This window comes from Camponotus vicinus, unplaced genomic scaffold (genome assembly GCF_025532165.1).
Source record: "Camponotus vicinus isolate PSW18456_S1 unplaced genomic scaffold, iyCamVici1.0 SCAF_12, whole genome shotgun sequence".
NCBI lineage: Eukaryota > Metazoa > Arthropoda > Insecta > Hymenoptera > Formicidae > Camponotus > Camponotus vicinus.
Window position 1 is genome coordinate 1,319,745 of NW_028141948.1, and position 23,111 is coordinate 1,342,855.

The 23,111-nt window shown below is 26.6% G+C and overlaps 4 protein-coding genes and 1 long non-coding RNA gene across 7 annotated transcripts; 3 read left to right on the plus strand and 2 right to left on the minus strand.

Annotated features, from left to right (window-relative positions):
* Positions 1–618: 618 nt before the first annotated feature.
* Positions 619–3,138, plus strand: LOC145962813 (odorant receptor 13a-like). The gene is made up of 6 exons (XM_083084170.1): positions 619–702; positions 1,021–1,427; positions 1,913–2,012; positions 2,324–2,425; positions 2,502–2,660; positions 3,073–3,138. The coding sequence occupies exons 1-6, from the start codon at positions 619–621 to the stop codon at positions 3,136–3,138; spliced, it is 918 nt and encodes a 305-aa protein (XP_082940296.1).
* Positions 3,139–5,041: 1,903 nt separating this feature from the next.
* Positions 5,042–13,214, plus strand: LOC145963179 (uncharacterized). The gene is made up of 15 exons (XM_083084867.1): positions 5,042–5,526; positions 5,914–6,010; positions 6,245–6,554; positions 7,134–7,233; positions 7,462–7,563; positions 8,044–8,202; positions 8,670–8,725; positions 10,121–10,151; positions 10,262–10,573; positions 10,970–11,066; positions 11,440–11,749; positions 12,102–12,201; positions 12,437–12,538; positions 12,629–12,787; positions 13,043–13,214. Exons 1-15 carry the CDS (start codon positions 5,233–5,235, stop codon positions 13,100–13,102), a joined length of 2,289 nt encoding a protein of 762 aa, XP_082940993.1. The 5' UTR covers positions 5,042–5,232; the 3' UTR covers positions 13,103–13,214.
* Positions 13,215–13,518: 304 nt separating this feature from the next.
* On the minus strand, positions 13,519–17,917 carry LOC145963061 (putative cytochrome P450 12a5, mitochondrial). 3 transcript variants are annotated; one of them, XM_083084681.1, is made up of 12 exons: positions 17,814–17,917; positions 17,398–17,594; positions 16,930–17,214; positions 16,247–16,358; positions 16,067–16,189; positions 15,499–15,637; positions 15,036–15,283; positions 14,624–14,807; positions 14,376–14,548; positions 14,141–14,219; positions 13,872–14,081; positions 13,519–13,806 (listed from the first exon to the last, which is right to left on the minus strand). In XM_083084681.1, the coding sequence occupies exons 2-12, from the start codon at positions 17,555–17,557 to the stop codon at positions 13,696–13,698; spliced, it is 1,824 nt and encodes a 607-aa protein (XP_082940807.1). In that variant the 5' UTR covers positions 17,558–17,594; positions 17,814–17,917; the 3' UTR covers positions 13,519–13,695. The 3 variants fall into 3 exon arrangements, with proteins under 3 accessions (XP_082940807.1, XP_082940808.1, XP_082940806.1); XM_083084682.1 differs by having other exon boundaries at positions 13,520–13,806; positions 16,975–17,214; positions 17,398–17,597; XM_083084680.1 differs by having other exon boundaries at positions 13,520–13,806; positions 17,398–17,597.
* A 352-nt stretch (positions 17,918–18,269) lies between these two features.
* LOC145962914 (H2.0-like homeobox protein) lies at positions 18,270–21,982 on the minus strand. The gene is made up of 4 exons (XM_083084400.1): positions 21,526–21,982; positions 20,979–21,185; positions 18,695–18,882; positions 18,270–18,590 (listed from the first exon to the last, which is right to left on the minus strand). Exons 1-4 carry the CDS (start codon positions 21,629–21,631, stop codon positions 18,411–18,413), a joined length of 681 nt encoding a protein of 226 aa, XP_082940526.1. The 5' UTR covers positions 21,632–21,982; the 3' UTR covers positions 18,270–18,410.
* Positions 18,746–21,324, plus strand: LOC145962915 (uncharacterized). Its single transcript, XR_014436028.1, has 4 exons — positions 18,746–18,879; positions 19,394–19,562; positions 20,245–20,384; positions 20,986–21,324. It is a non-coding gene; the product is annotated as an uncharacterized LOC145962915 (long non-coding RNA).
* Positions 21,983–23,111: the final 1,129 nt, after the last annotated feature.

The following is a 23,111-nucleotide window of genomic DNA, read 5'->3' on the forward strand; positions in this document are numbered from 1 at the left end:
TACACCACAGTATTATTTGTGACGACGTTGTGCCTTCCTTCGTTGCCCTCTAACATCCCCTACTCTACGTCTATATTAATTGAAACTACGTCTAGGGAAGTAAGAAGATAATTGTACAATTACACTCAGCGTCGATACATTATTTGCTAATTAAATAATTTGTAAACATACACATGGTTCTACCAGAAGTAAAATTATAACAGGAAATGTGCATCAAAGAAAGGGGGGATATATAAGTGCATTATATAAGTTTTATGTGCTTATGGTTGATATATGTACATTAAATACCTAACGTAAGACTGCGCGAAATGCTTGAAGCACTCTCCATTGATAAAGTCAGTTCATATGTCAGAATCATATGTACACGTGTAACGATAGCAGAATAAGAAAATAATCCTAATATTTGTAATGACAGATACACTGACAATAGAGAAACTCTTGGCGTTTTTGAAAGCCGATTTGTTATTTGCTTGTTGCTGGCCATTACCACCAACTGCTACAAAATGGGAAAAAATACGTAACAAAATATTCCGTTGTTTTTCTGTCTTGCACGGATTGATCATGATAATTGCGATAATATATACAATTTATGCTAACCGGTCAGATTTATTTTTAATAATGAAATTATGCTGCGAGTTGTGCACCACTTTAGAGATTCCACTACAAATAATTTGCTTCTCGATGCAATATGATTATCTCCAGGTAAGAAATAAACAATATTATTTTAATTGACAAACACGATAATAATAAAAATAGAATTATATACATATATTTATTTATTTATTACTATCTTTTGAAAAAAATGTGTTATTTATTATTCGATTGTTTATATCATTGTTTTACTTTTTTGTAAAAATTATACATTTTGAAATTATTAATTCTGATTCATATATAGATATATATTTTTGTAAAAAAGAAAGACTAATTAATATAAAATTTAAATTATATTATTATAAAAGAACGCAACCATACTTATGTCATAAACGTTGTTGTTTATCTAATATCGTGATTCAATTGCAGTATGTGATTTATGAATTGGAGGATTATTGCAAGCATGCAAAACCAAAAGAGAGGAATGTTTTTCATCAATATATTAATAGTTGTAAATCAATTTATATATGTTCAATATCCGCCTTCACTGTTACCGGTCTGCTGCTTCTCCTTAGTCCTATTGTAGAACCACATCCATTTCCCATCGACACAGAATATCCATTTTCCGTGGATTATCAACCCTTGAAGACTATCATTTATTTACATCATATACTAATTATATATCAAAGTTACACGCAAGTATGTGCAAACATTTTCGTCGCGCTTCTGTTGTGGTTCGTGTCAGCGAGATGTGATATCTTATCCAGCAGATTTCGAGCAGTTACAGAATTTGCAGAATTACGTGCATGTATAGAAGAACATCAAGAATTGCTCTGGTAAATAATAATCAATATTGTATAATATATATATTAAATACATTGTTTTTTTTGTATTACCTTCTTTGTTTTATTTAATATTAAAAATATAAGAAATAGGCTCGCCAAATATAAAGAGAAACGGTAGTATTTTGTACTGATTATAAATATATAGAATAATATGGAATATACAATAAAGCTTTGAGAGAAACACTACAATCTTTACACAAATGACTAAATTTCTCGGATTTTAGTTAATGAATTATTTTCTAATTATTTTCTTTTAAATAAGATTAGCTTCACAAAAATGATTTTTTCCAGCAATTTTTTTAAAATTTTATTTATATGATATTTTCTGTGAAAAAAAACACAATATAAACTTTTATGTATAAGTCTATGCTAATTGTCTAATTTTTATTTTACTATATTATTGATTTACTTTAATAATATGAAACATTTTCAGGCATAATTACAAAATTTTGGTTAAAATAGATATATTATTTCAGGTATGGAAAAAAAGTAACTCTTTCTATTCGATTTGTGATGTTAGCATCGCTGACTATTAGTACAATAGTTATCATATTTACTGGTTGCACTTTTCTTAGCGTGAGTAAATTATTCTTACCTTATAAAATGCAAGTGTACATTTTATAAAAATGTATTCTTTTTATTCATTAAGAATTAAATCAAGAATTTTTATAATATTATATTTATGATATTACACATTATCATTTCACATTATTTTAAAAAGTTTTTTTTCATGATTCCACTTTTCTATATAAAATAACTCTCTCATACATATTGTATCGTATGCATCGTGTAATTTAAAAAAACATTTATATATCGTTTGATGAAGCATAAATAGTGTAGAAGCTATCTACTATTGCTATTGTTTATTACATTTTCTCTTTTATTAGCGACAACCAATGTCGGTAAAATCAACATTTTTAATCTTTTTTATATCATCTCTTGCAAAAGTATACTTATGCGCGTGGCCAGCTGACCACCTACTAAGTGCAGTAAGTTACATTTATAAATGTAGAGATACGCGAAAAAAATGTGATATTATAATATGTTTCTAATTTAATATTTTAGAGCACTAATATTGCACACGCTGCGTATGATTCAATATGGTATAACGGGAAAGTTGATTTTCAAAAGAATTTTGTACACACTTTATTACGTAGCCAACAACCTATAGCTGTAAATATACCCTGCATGCTACCGACTGTTTCGTTAAATTATTATGCCTCAGTGAGTCCCTGACTTTACTATAATTTTTGTTATCATATTTTTGTGCTTATGAATATATTATTTTTGCATTATTGATGAGATACATGCTTTAGATATTGTTGTATTAAATTACCCAGCACAAATATTTTTATTTGCTTTTATTTTAAAAATAGAGATAAAATAATTATTTAGAGATAGCTTTTTTCATACGTAGTTTTGTTAATTATATAAATAATATATTTTATTTTTTAACAAAAATAATATAAAAATAAGTAAATCTATATTTATCTATATAATATAAATATATAAGTTTATATATTTATATACTAGTTTGTTTGTGATAACATATTTATCATTTTTACTGCCATTAATAACACAATTAATTACCTAAATTATCAAAATCAAACATTCATAATTTTTAAAACATTTTTAGTACGTCTCGACTGCTTTCTCCTATCTAGCCACGTTTCGAGTTATACTTGAAGAAGATGATGATTGATTGAATGAATATTTCTTTCATATAGAATTTCATATAAATATCTGTCAATTATCAAAACGTGGATTTCTGAATAAAAGTAATTTGTATATTATAGAATTTGTTATATATTACGGTATACTTTGCATTTTAATAGATTTTTTTAGTGAATAAATATAGCGAACTCATATATTCTTAATTTAATTTTAAACAAACTTTATTCTTGCAGGCCTTATTTGATATTATAAATGGAAAAATTATGTAAAAATTAGATAATAAATTTTAAAAAATTATTTTAAAAATAATATATGATTAATATAAAATCTCTTTTGTAACAAAATTTGAAAATTCTTTTTATATGTTTGTTAAATAAACTCAAATTGCAATAAATTTTGAAATTATACAAGAATATACTTATATTTATATAAATATAGAAACTTATATGTGTGTATACGTTTTTATATGTATATAATTAATATAATTAATATTAATAACGTATAATTAATATTAATAACGATATCCATATGATTATATTATTTAATAATTTAATAAAAATATAATTTAAAAATATAAAATTTGTTTATCTAATAGCATGAAAAACGAGAATTATAACGACTTGTAACTTTGAATAACAATAACTGTAACAATTTTTTTTTAATTAATAAATAATAGTAATAAGTTACTTTCCAGAAAAAGAAATAAATAATGATAAGTCATTTCTACAAAGTATTTTTTAAGATGTACAATATAATACATATTTGTAATTGTGTATAAAAATAATGCAATTTTTTATAAATTGTATTCTTAAAAAATCTAATATTGTAATATAGTGCAATTTTTATTCAAGATTTGTCTTGTCTTATGTATCCATTAGTAATAAGAGTCAAAATAAATTAAAGAAAAAAACAAAAGTCGATTTGTGTCTGTGTAATATGTGATACGTACAATTTATAAAAAATTAAATTCAATAAATATCAATAAATTAAAAATAATTCCATAATTCCATATACATGATATCACTGTTGGTAATGACTTGAATTTGCTTCACTTTATCTAAGTCGTACACTACGTTTGTTATGATAGCTTGTCGTCAATTATCATAAGAGACTCTATAATTCCGCTTCATTGCTAATTATACTACATTGTGGTGGATTTAATTATTACTAGATAATGATATACTAATAGACTGCAATTACAGAAACGTAACGTTTCTGGAAGTGCTTTTAAGTTGAACCAACTTTAGGTTCGATATATATGATTAATTAATGACGTTTGCCTTCTTATGTGGTGGAAAAGGCAGTTCAAGATGAGGTATTTAGTCAATATCGATGAAAATTATTCTTTTGAAGATAATTTTCCAAGTAATAATTGATCGTAGCAATTTAATAAGATCGTCAGCAGTTTCTCATAAATGTTGTTTTTATGTAATTTTATAATGAAATGAAATTTCTCTCAAAGTCTCTCGATTATCTTAATGAATAATAAAATAGTGAACAATTAAAGTGCTCTACAAATAGACTTCGGTATTTCTCAAAGTAAATCAACTTTCGCAACTTCAAAAGGTATCAGTGCTGCGAATTATATTTAACATATATGACTCATATGAAAACATTGCGCAAAAATATCGAAATTAAAGAAGCTTGCAGTGAGACAAAATTTATCAGTACTTAAACACTATATTTAATTACATATTATAATTTTTTATATTATTCTATCATTTTTATATTATTTCATATTTTTATATTATATTATTTTATTTCTAACATTTTTATATTATTATTTTCACTATATATTAATATTTTTCCAATAAGTAAATTGTTAGCAGACTAGTTTGTAGAATTGTAATCAGTCTCATCCAAATAGCCTAATGTTTCTTAATAGCGTATCACGTACATTGAAAATCCCTCGAAAATCGATGCAATCTGCTGCGAATATAAAATGTAACAGGTAATGTGCCTATGTATGCTAATATCCTATGCAGCACGCATGCTTGGCGCCTTACGACGGTGTCATTACAGAGTGTTTACACGAATAAATAATCTTGTGAGGATGATTAAAGTTCGTACTATGCCTATTCTTGCATGTCTATCGTGAGTCGCCCCACTTCCGTGTGCTATTATGGAGGATAAGGTAACGCTGGGTAAAATAATCGTGTTTTTGAGAATATACTTGACGTTCGGATGCTGTTGGCCTTTGCCATCGAACGCGACGAAGCTTCAAAGATTTCTTCGTACTGCCTTTCGATATTTTTGTTGCGCGAACTCAGTGATACTTAGCGTTGCGGCGGCATGGACGCTCTACAAACACAGTGATGATGCATTACTTGTGATGAAACTAGGATGCCAATTCAGCGCCGTCTCGCAAGTCCCATTGCAGATAATACTTTTCGCATTCCAGGACAAACGTTTGCAGGTATAAGATCTTTATATATATATCTCTCGTGAGACAAAAGTTACATTCTTCATAAATTATTAATAATAATTTTTAAAAGATGCTAATTAATAATAAGATAGAAAACAAAACTGCACTTTCAAAATAGTTAAAATTATTTTTTTATCATTACCTTATTTCTAATTTTAATAATTCTTATTCTTAAAATATGTATAAGTTAAACCGTAAAATGTTGATGTGTGTAAGTACAATTAAATTTATTCGTCACGAAATAAATATTTTTTAAACATAATGATTGTATTTTTTATCTTCTGTGCATTATCTTTTGCAGTTTTAATATAATCAAACATATGAGATTGAAAAAAAGCAATAATGAAATGATTAATATTAATTTTGACAAATGTGTAGTTTATTGTTTTAGAAATGGAGAATTATTACAAACAAGCTCAAAAATATGAAAAGGAAATTTTTCAACAATATGTTGATAGATGCATGCCATTTTATGGTATGTATAATTATTTATATGTATATATATGAACATGTATAAAATTGTCTTGTCTTTAATTAGTTATGTATATCTTTCTCGCGTTAAAATGAGTTAAAAATACATTAAATAAAATATTAAAACTTTTAATCATATGTTTACAACATTAGAATAGTGTTCCAAATTTTGCTCAAATCTTGTGTATATACATTATACTCACATACATTTATGTACGTGTATGCATATTTGCAATAGGTATCATTCTTGGTTGGTTGGCAATGACAGGTGTTAGCGTGATAATCGCACCACTGTTCTCATCCCAATCGTTTCCGAGTGAAGCAGAGTATCCATTCGATGTACAACATCAACCATTGAAAACTCTCATCTATGCACATCATATATTGACTGCTTATCAAAGTGTGATACAAGTTAGCGCCAATACTTTTCCTGCTCTTCTACTTTGGTTTGTAGCCGCCAGATTCCGGATCTTGTCCACCCGATTTCGTACGATGACGAACATGAAAGAGCTTATAAAATATACGCGAGAACATTATATATTACTCAGGTGCATAAGATTATATATAAAAGAAAATATAGGATTAAAAGACAATACCGGATTAATTGTGACAATTAGAAAATATGATACATTAATTTGTAAGAACACTATACAAGGAATGGATTGAGAGTGCTTGCGATTATTAAGAATGCTATAATGCAATAATGTATAAAAAAAGGTTACAAATTATACAATTTCAATATATTAATTTTTTAAACAATATTTTAAACTAAATTTTATTTGCGCTATAAATTTTACTACATATATATTTGGGTATTTATTTAAGATTCTTAAATTTTATGAAACTCGGATATAAAAAAGAATTTTATTTTGAGTTATACCTTGTAATGATTTATTAGATAATTTTTATAGTTTTTTGTATAGTATAATAGATAATTTTTATTAGTCTTATTACATTTTTATTAAAGATATAATGTATAAGACGAAATATTGCACATACATTAATTGTACATATTAATTGTATATATTAATTGTATATATTAATTGTATATATTAATTGTATTCCACAATAATGTCAATTAAGAATTGATATAATTATATTTTCTGAAAATGAATATTCTTTTACAGATATGCAAAAGAAGTGTCGCTCGCAGTACGTTATGTAGCACTATTATGCGTAACTTTCAGTACTGGCGCTGTAATATTCGGTTATCTTACTTTTATGAGCGTAAGTAATATGTATCTTTAATGTGTGAAAATTATTTTATTCTGCATAAAAAAATTTTCGTTTTACAAAATTGCATTATTTATTCTACGGAAAGCAAATTACTTCTTTTAATTACATGTCCATAGAATGTTTGTTAAAATAAAATTTGTTTAATGTAAGTTACATAATATATATTATATTGTATATATATAAAATATTATCTTTTCCTCGGATATTTGTACATAATAGCGTCAACCATGGTCAGTGAAATGGACGTTTCTCATGATAGCTTTCTGCGGCTTTGTGGAACTCTATATGTATGCCTGGCCAGCTGATCATGTAATGAGCACGGTTAGTTATTTATATGAGAAATGGATTATATAATTGTATATTATAGATATAATTATACAGGGTGATTCAAAATAACCTATTGTTCTTAAAATGACATATTACGTCTACTGCAATCAACTAATGATAATAATGACTATGAGTAAGTGAGAGAAAGAGAGAGAGTGTGTGTGTGTTTGCATGTATGTATGTGTCTGTGCACACTATCGTGTGTCAGCTGATCACAGCAGGCGCCCTACATAAGCGCCCGCGTCTGAATCACTCTTGCTTGCCTTTTGTATTCATTGTCAGCCTGTAATAAGTTACCTGTAATAATTATTTCCTTTTATAATTTAAGAACTAAACTTCGGGCAAAATTTTTCAAAAGGAAAAGTCGTTTCAGAATTGAATCAAGAATATGTAATTTGAGGACAGCAGGTTATTTTGAATCATCCTGTATATCTATATAATTATGTATCTATAACTAGTGAGCTGTTTTATTAGAGTAGCGACATTGCGTCAGCCATCTACGATTCATTATGGTACAATGACGATTTGGCTATGCGAAAGATTATAGTACATGTTATACAAAGAAGTCAACATCCGGTCACTATTTCAGTTCCATGTGCATTACCGAATTTATCTATGAATTATTACGCGTCGGTAAGAACATATTTTTTAATAATTACTTTTTATGTATATTATATATTTTATGTATCGTACAGTTGTATCGTATGTTTATTACATTTTTATATATTGCATCATATATTTATTTATTTATTAAAAATTTATATATAATACTTAGAGAGTAAAATATATAAGAATAGATTATAAATATAAATGTTTATAATCAGGCACTTGGCGTTTTGTGCTATATTTTTATTTTTTTTATATTTGAATTTTTATATGCAAATTATTTTATACTTTTATGTTTTTATATTTTATATTTTTTCTATTTTGTTATTATCTATTTTATTCTATTTATTAATATTGCATTTTATCCCTAACAATTGCCCTGAAAAGTGATTTATTTTTAGATTTTCTAGATGAATAAGAAAAAATTACAATACATTAGGCATACTTGGGACTTTAAATCATTAATAATTAGATTTTCTTTTTTATCTTTTTAGTATATCTCAACTGTTTTTTCATACATGGCATCTGTCCGCCTTATGATGGGTCAGGAGTAAAAGAAAAAAAATCTTAACTATAGTAAAAATTTACGCAACTGTATTTTTATGAAATATCTGCTATATTATAGAATTGCAGAATTATAATAAAACTTGCACATAAAGGTATTCTGAAGATAACTTTATAATTTCCATTTCTTCTCGCCGCGCGTTTATTTAATGGCGAATTGGATAATATCTTAAAATTATTAATTCTTACGAAAATCATAAAATGATAGAAGACTTTTTCCTACTTATTGTCAGTTTAACTCATTCTACTTGTACATGACAGATGATGCGATTATTACCGGACATCCTGTATATACAATATATACTTATATATTTATAATTGTATAAGTTGATGCAATTGCATTTTTTAAAAATTAATATTCTTAAAATTTCATCTTTTGTAATTAAATTTTTATTAAATATTCGATCATTTGTTAAAATATGCAACAAAATTCAAATGAATAATAATTAAAGTTTACAAATTAAAGGCAAAACAAAATCAATTAATATATAAAATTTGTGGCCATTAAATAAAGATATAAGTATTAATTAATAATTTATAATAAGATATTTCTTTACAAGTCTACATTGTATCACTATTAAATCTAAAATCGAACTGAATTTGACCTATACACATACATATACATACACATCTCTTATCTATACTATTTTAAAGAATCTTAAAAATCATATAATTAATTGCTAGGAAGAGTCTACAATTGACTTTCACTGCTAATTGTGCTTCATTACATACTGAATTATTATTAATTATTACTGGACAATTGCCGTCAGCAATTACATAAATGCAATGTAAAGTCTAAAAGCGTTTATAGGTAGGAGATATAACGTGTTCGATACATGATTAATTAATGATCATTACCTATTTATATAGTTGGAATTGCACTCTAAGACAAGATATTTAGTCAGTATCCATAAAAATTATTTCACTGCAAACAATTTTCTAGGTAACAATCAATCTAATTAAGAACATCTCTCGCCAGTTTTACACGCTTCAACACTATACGCAAAATTTCCCTTGAATATATTCTTAATGAAATAATGAAACAATCCAAGAGAATCATATCCTACAAATAATTTCCCACATTTCCCAAAGTAAAACAACGTCTACAAACTTCGCAAAATATCAGTTTCAAATTATATATAACATATACAATTTATTATTAAATTAAGCAGTTCTTCTTAAACTATAAAAAAGTTTACAATATTAAAACTACATTTTTTTCAAAAAATGTTTTTTAATCATTTCATTTCAGCAAACATTTAACTGATTAGTTTATAAAATCAGCGGCAATAAATAAGCAGTATTAGAGTTAAATGTTAGCCTGATATCTTTTAATAGCGCGCATGTTGGAAGCCCTCGATGCATTCTATTCTCAATATAGGGTGTGCAACGCTATATCTTATGCACCGCGCGTACATTACTCGGCAATTCACGCAACAGAGTCATTATAGTGTTCGAATAAATAATCTCAGCGTTATTGATTAAAGTCCATGTGCCAGCTTGAGTTTCCGTCGTGAATTAGCACGAAGCACTTCCGTGTATTATGAAGGGAAAGGTAACACTGGATAAAGTAATTGCTTTCCTGAGAATATACTTAATGGTCGCTTGCTGTTGGCCACTATCGCCGAACGCGACGAAGCTTCAGAGACTTTTTCATGATGCCTTACGATATTTCTGCTGCACGAACACGACGATATTTATCGTTATGCTGATATGGACATTCTGTCAGCCTAACGAATACATGTTTTTGATGAAACTAGGATGTGAATTGAGCGCCGCCTTGCAAATTCTATTACAATTGATACTCTTCATAATACAGAATAAACGTTTGCAGGTAAGATTTTCATTTGTATTGATTTTTTTACGTGAAAAAATTGTATTCTAAAAATCAAAAGCAGTACAGTTTTCTCAAAAGTGATATATATAAACTAATATTAACATAAAAAATGTATAACTTTAAAATATAAATAAAATTTAAATTTTCAAAATCTTTTAATTATATAACGATATTTTATGAGCAGTCATGTAAATTTTGTATTCTAAAAATTTAACAAAATTTATAGTATGTAAGATATTTTAATTCTACTAGATGTTCTTATAATAATAGAACAATTGAAGTTGATTATTTTTCGAATAATTGGAACGAAAATGTCAAGAATTAAAATTCTATTAAAGTAAATTTTTTATTTAAAATTAATTAAAAAATTCTGTTATTTTTTTAATTTCACAGTTTATTGTTTCGGAAATGGAGGATTATTACCAGCGAGCTCAAAAATATGAAAAAGAAATTTTACAACTCTATGTTGACAAATGCAAACTGTTTTATGGTAAGTTCATACTTACATGAAAACATACTTACATAAACATGTATCATTTAATAAATATTTTGATTTTTTATGAAATTTTGATATATATATACAATTTTTATACTTCTTTAAATAAAATGAATTTCTGACTGATCCAATAAGATTCCCTTTTTTCTAAAAAAAGTACAGAAGAAAAAAAAAGTTAGAATGAATGAATGAGAGAGAGAGAGAGAGAGAGAACGTTAAATTTATATTAAATTATTATTTTTATGAAATTAACAACATATCAAAATAATTATTAAAGATATTAAATATAGTAATTTTAAATCTTTAAATGATTGTTATCATATATATCAAGAAAATATTTTTTAAATTTGATATTAAATGTCAATAGGTTGCGTTTTTTGCTTGGTAATAATGACAGCTCTCAGTATGGTAACTACACCCTTGTTTACGCCACAACCGTTTCCATGTGCGACGAAGTATCCATTTGATGTACACAATCAACCATTGAAAACTATTATCTTCGTACATCAAATATTGACTGTTTATCAAAGTATGACACAAGTTAGCGCCAATAGTTTTCCTGCTCTTTTACTTTGGTTTGTAGCTGCCAGATTTCATATTTTGTCCATTCGTTTTCGTACGATGACGAGCATGGAAGAACTCATAAAAAATATACAAGAACACTATTCATTACTCAGGTACATTTACATATAACATTTGTATTTTCTTAATTAAAATGTACATTTTTGTAAATAATTATTGCTGCAGGATTCTTTTTACTAAATTTTATTTGTACCAAAAATTCTTTTACGTGTATTCATTTGAACTCTTATCAAATTTTAGGAAAATTGGATGTAATATATGGAATTTTTTGAAAAAACATTAAAATATAATAAAATACTTTTAAGTGACAAAAAATAATTTTTTGTTAGCAGCATGTTAAGATAAAATATAACGATTAATTAATCGCGCATTAATTTTACATACAACGAGTATTATAATAATCAAGTATTTTGTGTAATGAATTATTCTGACAATGAATACTTATAGGTATGCAAAAGAAGTGACTCTTGCAATTCGTTATGTAGCGTTATTATGCGTAACCTTTAGCATTGGCGCGGTAATATTCGGTTATCTTACTGTTATAAGTGTAAGTTATAATATATGTAATTCTCTCTCTTAGATGAAAGTTGTATATTTTATATATCGTAATTATATAATAAGTTCATTTTATGTTCTTATGTATTGTTTCCGGAGAGCCAAGTACTTCCTCAAATTCTAACTCAGGAAATTTATTAAAAATATTCATTTCTTTCATTTAACATATTATACATTTATGTATATGTATGTATGTACATAGTAATATCTTTTTCTAATATATGTAGCGTCAACCATGGTCAGTGAAACTGACCTTTCTTATGATAGCTTCCGGCGCTTTTGTAGAACTCTACATGTACGCCTGGCCAGCTGATCATGTAATTAGCACGGTTAGTTATTTAATAAATAAATCGTATTATACATTATACAGATAATAAATTCATAATGTTTTAACTTTAATGTGTTCTGCAAAAAATTAGAGCAGCGACATTGCGTCAGCCGTCTACGATTCATTATGGTACAATGACGATTTGGTCATGCGAAAACTTCTAATAAATGTTATATTGAGAGGTCAACATCCGGTCACTGTTTCAGTCCCATGTGCATTACCAAGTTTGTCTATGAGTTATTACGCGTCGGTAAGAACGTATTATTTAGTGATAAGAGTATATTTTACGAATATTATGTATTATATTTTATATATTACTATTATTATCATTTTTAATTTTTTGATATGTTTATTTATCGTAAAAAGAGAAAATGTGTATGTTACTTTTAATACGTTTAACGTATAAATAGACATTCTTGAACATAAATTGTTATAGCAATCATAATACTTAATATTATTTAAGATGCGAAATCGTTAATAATGTCGCTTTTTTTCTATTTTTCAGTATGTATCGACCGTTTTTTCATACATGGCGTCTGTGCGTATCATAATGGGCCAGGAGTAAAAGAAGAGAATCACAGATCTATAATAAAAATCTGATTGTGAGTTGTATTTTTATAAAACGTTGATTGTGTTATAAAACCACAATGTTGTAATAAAAATCCACTTGTTAAAAATTATCATGCAAATGACGTATATTCTCATATACATATTTATACTTTTTATTTTTTTAAATATTCTTATATATTTATATCTTATATAATCATAAATTACAAGAATTATTTGTCTTTTATCTGTCGAAATTAATATTTTAATCCGTAAAACATAGTAAACAAGTAATATAAAAAAAATTATACTTTTTTTCTTACAAAAAATATTTACTACGTAACGTAATTAACATTTGATACATAAGCATAAATAGATACACATATTTGTTATGATCTTTAAATTATTCTTTCAATAAAATAATATGTAAGTTAAGATTAATTTGAGATTATATATCCAATATACTTTTATCTCATACATCGACTTTTTTACAGAAAGATAATCGTAATATGATTATAATAAAGAGATGCATGTTTTTATTTTATTTATGTCCACTATTATGCCCCTTAAATTCTTCTAATTGTTTAAGCTGTATATATCTTTTATCATCTTTTAATTCCTATCTAAGAATCGAAAACGAAGTGATTTATTTGGTACGTTAACCATAAGAAATCGACTTTGGATATCAGCATAATCGTACTCAATTGTAAATTCTCGTACCAACTGTAAAGAGTAAAATATGTATTTTTTTGTCAATCTTATTACTTACTTTATTGCGAGAAATGTACCTTTGCGGTGAGTAACATCATTTGTATTTCAGCCATATCTTTTCCTAGGCAGGATCGTACACCATGCCCGAAAGGTAGACATGAATATTCTTGGTAGGAATTATGCTCATGTTCGTCCTGTTTCAACCATCTTTCTGGCTGATACTTGCCAGGATCTTCAAAATGCTCCTCACGCTGTGATGTTATTTGATTCGCCATTATGATGAAAGTCTAAAATAAAAATTACTTGTTATTTTGTGTGTATATTTGAACTCTCACCTGCAACTTACTCCCTTCGGTATCGTGTATCCGTGTAGCGAAATTGCTGACGACAACAATCTCGTCAAGTAAGGAAATGCAGGTCGCAATCTTTCATATGAAAAAAACATATATAGTAATCAATTTATTATATAACATTTCTTATTCATTTTTCTACATTGGTCATTATATATATAGATAAAGTTTTCTAAATTATGAGAAAAGTTAACATAATAAAACTATTGTTTTTCCTAAATTCTGTTATACCTAAGGCTTTCCTTTATGCATGCTTTTAGATATGGCATATTTTCCAGGCTTTCTTTTGTCAGAGTTGTTTGATCTGTTTTAGGTAAAACAGAGGTGATTTCGTCATACAATCGTTTTTGTATTCTAGGATTTCTCGCTAAAAAATAAAGCAGGAATGCCTCGCAATTTATGACCTAGAAATAGAAAGAAATAAATTATTACATATATTTATATTATTATTTTGTTTGCAGCAGATTGTTGCATATTACAGCTTGGACGCCTAGAATAATCATGTCCATCAAAAGAGTAGCAATATCGTCCGAATGGATACGCTGAATCATCATCTTTTCGAGCAATGATAAATTTTTCTTTTCATTTACAGATTCTTCTTGTTTTATTAACGAAGAAGCTTGCAGCTTGTTCTGTGCTTGACGAATATATTTCCCAATAATCCTGAAAAGTAGAGATTCATGTAAATGTGTCACATTAATAAAGTATAATATTACTAAAAGTAAAAAATTTTGTGGTTAACGCACTCGAATAAAATGTTAAATAAAATTATAATTACTATTAATATAATATAATATATTTTGTATAATATAAATATATATACAAAGTGGAATAATATATTCAATAAGTTCTATCAAATTCAAAATGCTATCAAATTTTTCATTGACTTACTCGTCAAGAATGTCGCAAGCTGCAAAAAGTTTTCTAGCGAATGGAGTTTCGAAAAATCTCCACACCTGAAATCCAGTCTCACATCGAGCCATATACGTGTGAGCAGTAATTAACGCATTAATAACTTTTGTGATCTCAGACATTGATTTCGACGTGGAATCGAGAAAACCGAGGTGCCTATTGAACATCATTACATAGAAGCATTCCATACCCCATGCGGTAAGTTCCTGATGAAAATTCGATGGTACCTATTGTTCAAATAATAATTTAAATATTAATCTTGAAGCTATTATACGTTTGATTATACTATATTATCAAGCGTGATATTTACAAAAGATTGTTATATAATATTTATATAATATTATTCTACTTTTTAAATGTTATACATTTATATGTATGCGTTAAATTTAAGATAATTAACGTTAATGCACATTAAATAAGTGTTTATTAATATGTAATGTACCTCGTCCTGTCGATTGCGTATATTACGAATTCTTTTAACGAGTTCGCCACACACTGAATTCAGTTCTCCGATATAATTCGAAATTTCGTGTAAAGGCCGGTCAATTTTCTCTTTTACTTCTAACCACTCCGAACTTTGTCTAATATTTTATAAAGTTTACACTAAATTGCATTATTAAATACTTGTATAACGAATGATTTTATAAAAATTATATAAATACTTCTATGTACGAGAAAAAAATATTTTTTAAGTATATCATAAATGGATGGAGCAGCTGTAAATGGAAAAAATTAGTTTTTGATTGACAGTGTGTTATTGGCACAACCCAACATCAATAACTATACATCAATAACTATTTTTTGATGTACTTACTGATTTTCTCTCATATAAATAAATATTATTAAATTCATGCACATTTATTTAATTCAAGAAAAATGTTTTGCTTATAATATATATTTAAATGTATTTTTTGTAAATATTAATTGCATAATTAGCTTCATTATTTTTTTATATATTTCAATCTTCCTGCGTTACATATTCTATGTAAAGCTAATTATATTATACTTACCGAGAAAACGCGCCAGCAGAACGACACTTGCGATGATTGAGGTGATAGTGTTGAAGAATATCGATGCCACTACAAATAGCTAACTCGCTCTCTTGCTTGAGAACTTCTGCTATATGTTCAGGCCTAGAATAATTGATAAATTAGCTTCAAAACAGAAACATATTAATTGCAATATCTCACCTGTGAATCATAACTATATCATTCATAAAAGGACCATTAATCCGCACAATGCATCCGTATTCATCGAATAAATATTTAATTGGCGTAATATTGCGATTCCAAGATAATCGTCCTGCAAAATAATCCATGGAATGGTTTTAGAATAAAAAATACATTGTAAATTTGATGTCAAATTAGAATTAACTTAGAATTTATTTTTTATTTTAATTATTATAAGTAACTAATTTTAAGACACCTTTTTTATATTAGTTCATTAACTAAGAAAAATTAAAATAACTAAAAAATAAAAATTTAATAATTATAAAAAAATTTATATATAATATTAAAAATTTATATTATAATCTTAACATTTTCATTTAAATTATTGACATAAATTATAATAAAAACATTTAATAATTGTTTTTAATTTTTTGTTCTTTTTTTCTATTAACAGTAAATAATTTGTTTAAATATGTATCTATATATGTGTGTTTTTATAAATTCGAAAAACTTTGCACTTAATTAGACGTAGTTTTTCGAAACTAAGTCAGCGAATTTGCTTAAAATTCGTAGAGCCACAATTTATTTATTTATATTCTACGCGGTTCACAAAATTGCGTAACTTTTATTTAAGCCATGGTTAATTTAAAAATATAAAATAGCTCTTCGAATTTTAAGCAATTGAACTCTTCAAGGGATCATACCCTGGGTAAATCTGCTGATTAACAGACTGCAAAACAGTTGCGTACCCAGAAGTGGCACGTATTTCCAGTATTTTTCCCATAACTTGAGTATCATTGGGCCAGGAATATCCTCAAATGGCAACGGCGCTTTATCCACATGATCAAGTGACGCAATTTTTGATGCAGGAATTTCAAAGTCTTCCGTGACCATCTCGGGGTTTACTGTCTCCAATAATGGCATCGCTTTAGATGACGTCACAGTTGCAGTAATTGTCGGAATTGCATGTGATTGCGTCACGGTAGCAGCTGATGATAAAGGAAGTTTAAGATTATTAATATTACAACTATTGCAGGGAAGTATTTCTCTTCTTAGATTTGCAGAAGCATATTTGACGAAGCACAATTTATGATTTAAATCCACTGAAAGTTATTGAATATATATATATATACGATTAAATATCAAGTATAATTAAACACCATATTTCTTACTTATTATATCATTGGTGTTGAGTGGTGCACATTTTCCTTCCTCGTTAGCTGTCAATGTGTTTGCTAGTTTTGTTGTTAAGCGATAGAAACATGTTCCGTATATTTGCAAAGAAAGATGTCGGGCAAGGACAGTGGGTCGTCGCACTAAACAATGTATCATCTTTGGAATTAGGATATTTTTATAAGACGTTGTTTATCTACTAAATAAGAAAATTATGTTAAATATTTATACAATTATAGATATTTGTAAAATCAGACAAAAATGCAAGTAAATATAGAATAATATACAATTACAGACGCGAGTTTAAGTATATAATGTGTAATATATATATATATATATATATATATATATATATATATATATATATATTACACTAAGTATATATATATACTTAGAGATTTAAATTTTTACATACCTGTTACTAAATATACAGCTTGAAAAAATTAAAGTGATCGTGAAATATGATTGCATATAATGACAGTTAAGCCATAAATATTCGCGCCGATGAAAGAAGGAATAACAAAGTCGTTGCTATAGAAGCATATCGAAAAAATAGACAATTGTATTATCGATTATAAAAAAATTCATTCTCTGATATTAATATATATGGTTGTTTTACAATTTTGAAGATTTAATATCAAACGTTAAGGAAATCCTTTTTACGCTTATATATAAAGCATTAACGAATTTATGTCAAACCATTGGTATATACGCCAATTTTACTGTATTGTAAATTATTTTTACATGAAAAAATACTTCATATAATAAATTTCCTTTATTGTGTTATTAACTCGCTTATTATTATATATTCGCAAAATTGAACTTTAAGACATTTTTCTTTAAAAAATGAATACGCAATTATTGCACACATTATTGCTCTTACATATTTAATATACGTTATGTATTATAATAACAATTCTTCTAATGTTCAAACTTTCTCAAAAAACTTTTAAATGTATCATTAAAAAGAATCCAGAATTATTTTTTCTACATATATATATATATAAAAGTTTTATAAATCTACATCAATTTCTACGTCTTCTTCGTTTTGTTGTATCGTATCATTGACGTTGGGTTTAACTAATTTTTGCGGAATATCTTTTTGCGTAGAATCTGGACCAGCCGATGCAGCATTCTCGCTCTCTCTTGTATGTCGCCATTTCATCCGACGATTTTGAAACCAAACTTTGACCTAACAATAAAAAAAGCAAAAGCTCTATTAATTAAAATATATAAATAAATATCTCTTTTATTAATATTTCCTTAAATGCAATTTTATTTTATAAATAATATAACCTGTGCATCTGTTAAACCTAAAGTTGCTGCCAACTGTCGTCTATCTGGCTTTGTAATGTACTTTTGCAGTGAAAATCTCCTTTCTAAACCTTTCCGCTGTAGTGAGCTAAACACAGCTCTGGACCACGATCTCTTCCTTCGTGTGTTTGTTTCGGAAGAATTCATTGTTGAAGAAGATGATATAGGTGCTGAAAAATGATTGTGTTACCTAAATTTATTTAATAACTTTAATTTATTTAATAACTTTAATTAATAATTTATTTACCTGAATTTGTCTCTAAAATTTGTCTCTAAAATTTATTTTTGTTTCTGTATTATAATCATGAATATAATAAATACAGCATTTCAAAAGAACGATTGAGAAAAGAAAATTTGACGTTTGTAGCTTTCTTTTTCCACATTTTTATTTAGAGTTGAATTAAAGAGATATCAATGTATTCGCAAAAGACATTGCAATCTCTTATTAATTGTGTGGCCGTTCAATAAATTAAGATATAAGAAATCCAACATTATAATTTTTTTAATTTTATTATAATTTTTTGTATATATTTGATAATGTTAAAAATTTTATCTTAATGACACATTAGATATCTTTAATCTGCCATAAAAATAAATAAAAATACATGTATTTATTAAAAATAGAGGATTCTTTATATAAAATATTTATTACAAATATATTCTAAAACTTTTGTATTACAGAGACGAAAAAAGGGAAAAAGTAATTGTGAATTAGATGGAGAAGCGTCATGAATGATAAACGTTACTTTTGGCTCTATGGGTATCAGTTTCTACAGATCTCAATCCAAAGAAGCCTCCAAGATGGGGTACTTCGAGCTGATTTACAACCACATGAAAGTATACAACATCTGTACGTATTTAAACAGTGTGGTGCTCCCACTCAAGCTAAATCTTCGTACAAATTCGAACAGATACCTCTAACATCACAGTTATTTTGGGATTTCAATGTTAATCTCTCTTTGAGCGTATATTTCTAATTCATGAATTCCGTTACATTTCATAGATATGCATGCTATATAAAGGATTAATATAATCATTTAAGTTATTATGTTGGCATCGTATCAAAATGTAATAGAAAAAAAACGCTAGTGTAATAAAAAAGAGATTATGTGTTTCAAATATTCTTATTCTTATATTAATCACAATAAATTAATAATAATTTAAAATTAAAATATTGACTTATATATTACTTTATATCTTACATTTATATATAACTTTATTATTTTATTAATATTTATTATGAACCTTTGAAAATACAGGTTATAAGAAAATAACTTATTTAATGTGTACTTATTAGCAGATATTTTTAAAATTATTTATTATCTCTCCATTTATTTATTTATTTTACTATTTTATTTTTATTATTAAAATTTTATAACACATTAATAGCAAATAGTTATTAAGAAGGGAAAAGAAGAGTGGGAGCACGCTGTCGAATTTTATAATAATCAAAGAAAAAATGCATATTGAAACCGCCGTTTACATCATGCGTATAAACGCTCGGTGGCACTTAAGATGTCGTTTAAACACAGACAGGAAACACGAGAATACACTGACACATAAATATTTTGTTCTGCTTGCTCCTGGATATCAGAGGGACAAGACAGTGTGTCCATATGGTAACATTTGTTAATGACGTAACCTGCGACTCCCCCGGTTGAATCTTCTTAAAGTAATCTTATAAATCTACGCAAAGATTAATCATGCTCGTGTTTAAATTTAATTGATTATTATTAATTAATTATATTACGAGTAAGAAGATTTCAGCATACAATTCTCTCTTTTTCATTCAAAGTAAAGTCTATCTTTTTAATGGAATCTTTTTATGAAATATGTATTTTATCTATTTTTTTATATTAGATATCATTAATTCAAAATTTTATTATATTTACATGCTACATTTTTTATTCAATACATACACAAATATATTTATATTTAAAAATTAAAAAATTTTAAATTTAATTTTTTTTTATTTTTAAATTTGAAAAAATTATATTTTTGAAAATAATATATTTAATCATATACATATAAAAATATCACTGAATGTCTTTTTATTACAAATTTTTTAAAAAGTTTGGAATTGTAATTAATTGAGAATAAATAACAAATGACAAATTAAGTTTCCAAAAAATAAAATAGAAGACAAAATTATGTTCTTAATTCTATCAAGATTTTATTTTTCTCTTTTTCTCAGAATTTTAATTTAAAATTTGTAAAATTTTAAGAAAAATATGCAATATTAAGTTATTAGCTTATTATAACTCACTTCTCAGTATAGGACGTATTGGTGCCGGCCGATATAAAGTTCCTAACTCCATTAATCCAGTATAAGACGTAGATGCGATGCCCTCAGGTAATGATGAATGGGGGTGCGAAAATGACATGCAAGCTCTGACACTTTCGCATTGACCGCAACTTTCAATACAAGGGCAACATATTGATGGAAGTTGTATTGCAACTGGTTTAAGAATATCTATCAACGTATTAGTTTCGAAGAATTAAAATAAATTCGCTTTTTAAGAAAATGAAATATGTAATAAGCAATATTAAACGCATATAAAATAGTATATATATATATAAAATTAAGATCACAATTATGATTTTTGGTTAAATATGATAGAAAACTGATTTATATCAAATGGGTTTTTAACTAGACAAAAATATACATAACAAGATAATATATCGAATTTATTTATTTATATGCTACAAATATATATTATATATATATGTATATATATTATATATATATGTATATATATATATATATATATATATATATATTTGTAACTTTTGTTACTCTTATCAATTTTTACCTGTTTTCTTCGTGCGAATGTCATTTGATAGAATGCGATCCATGCCAAATTTCAATTGTTTTGAACAATTAGAATTATCCATGACGTGAGTACTAGTGCCAATCATCTTCTTTTTTACGAATTTGTTCACACGATGTTATCAATTACGTTCACGTCACTAGTACTTGAAAGTATACGTTACTATTTTATAAATGTTACGTCTAATCATACACAATATATATACTTCTACACTGAAAATTATTATTAAAACTAAAGTAAATTTTTTAAGTGATATTTGTGAATAACTATTAAGTTATTTTTTCACCTCAATTCACTGTATGCACTTTTTATAATACTATTTTATGCATGTGCAATTATATTGGGACTTTGATGGAGAGGAAAATTAATTTGAGCATGGACTTTAAATTACTTCATTATCAAGGAATTATCACTTTTGAAAAAAAAAATATTCGAGAGAACTGCAGAACAGCGTAAAAGTGAATGAATGAATGAGACTGTGCCATGTTAAGAGAAGATTTCTGGTTGAAAAAAAAATCACTGCTACCAGTTGTGATTTAACTGGATTAACTGGATTGGCCCACGAAAATACTGATAGGCGTGGCCACAAGAAGATTGGTCTGATCAAAATGATGTATCAGATGTGGTTGAGAATACAAGTTTCAAAATAATATTCTTCGTCGCGAGAAATGCTGTAAGAAAGTTAAAAATCAGTAATACATTTTTATAACAGCGTAATGATAGATTGTGTCTAAAATTTATATTAAATAGCTAGTTTTTTATTTTACAAATAAGTTTTTTAATTAGATATTTTTCAGAGATATTTGAGAATAAAATATCTTAGATACTTCTTAGCGTCATTAAAAGATTCTCAATTCAAGTAAAAAAATTATTAATATTATTTCATTCCTAAATTTTCTAGAATTTTAATTTTCTAGCATTAGTACACACGCATAATTAGATTTGCATAATAATTAAATATATTTAAGATTCTAATATTATTCGTCTAATTAAAAATATAAGCTGTAGATTAATTGAATGAAAATACAACAAAATAAAAAATGTTATATCTCGTGTCTACTTTTGTCGCTACTTTTGAACATGAATAATACGTAATCAGGGATGGATTGGATTCCGAAAAATTTGATATGCTACAAAAAATTGCATATATCGGTAAAACAATGTATATGTGGTCGATGATATCTCTGGAAGAGCCATATGGTTATCTTTGCGTGTAGAGGTCTGCGAAGTACACAGTCACTTAGGTGTTTATTTGAAGAGCCATGTTTGAAGCTGCCTCTCTACCCACACGCTAAGAATATTCTTCAAGATATGTACACATCGCGGTCCTCTATTCGATTTTATTAGGTTTTAGGATTTTCAAGAGTCTGTCAGATTTGCGTGATAAGCACTCTTCGAATTCAGTTAATCGATCGGCGCAAATAATTCTTATCTTTGTAAGTCAAACCACGAAAAAAAGGAACTCTTTAAAAATTAAATTATAAAACATTTAATTAATTTAGTATAAAATTCTGCTACGATGTTGTATATATGTTGATTTTATTTGTGAAATAAATATAATTAATTCA

Coding starts and splice junctions, on each gene's coding strand:
- LOC145962813 (XM_083084170.1), top strand. CDS start 619: ATGAAATTATGCTGCGAGTTGTGCACCACTTTAGAGATTCCACTACAA. Junction 2,426..2,501: donor CTGACCACCTACTAAGTGCA/GTAAGTTACATT, acceptor TTAATATTTTAG/AGCACTAATATTGCACACGC. Junction 2,661..3,072: donor CGTTAAATTATTATGCCTCA/GTGAGTCCCTGA, acceptor AAACATTTTTAG/TACGTCTCGACTGCTTTCTC.
- LOC145963061 (XM_083084681.1), bottom strand. CDS start 17,557: ATGATACATTGTTTAGTGCGACGACCCACTGTCCTTGCCCGACATCTT. Junction 16,359..16,929: donor AATCAGCAGATTTACCCAGG/GTATGATCCCTT, acceptor ATTATTTTGCAG/GACGATTATCTTGGAATCGC. Junction 14,082..14,140: donor GATACACGATACCGAAGGGA/GTAAGTTGCAGG, acceptor TTTTTATTTTAG/ACTTTCATCATAATGGCGAA.
- LOC145963179 (XM_083084867.1), top strand. CDS start 5,233: ATGGAGGATAAGGTAACGCTGGGTAAAATAATCGTGTTTTTGAGAATA. Junction 10,152..10,261: donor CTATATCTTATGCACCGCGC/GTACATTACTCG, acceptor GTCGTGAATTAG/CACGAAGCACTTCCGTGTAT. Junction 10,574..10,969: donor TACAGAATAAACGTTTGCAG/GTAAGATTTTCA, acceptor TTAATTTCACAG/TTTATTGTTTCGGAAATGGA.
- LOC145962914 (XM_083084400.1), bottom strand. CDS start 21,631: ATGATTGGCACTAGTACTCACGTCATGGATAATTCTAATTGTTCAAAA. Junction 21,186..21,525: donor CATTCGCACGAAGAAAACAG/GTAAAAATTGAT, acceptor ATACGTTGATAG/ATATTCTTAAACCAGTTGCA. Junction 18,591..18,694: donor TAGGTTTAACAGATGCACAG/GTTATATTATTT, acceptor TTTTATTGTTAG/GTCAAAGTTTGGTTTCAAAA.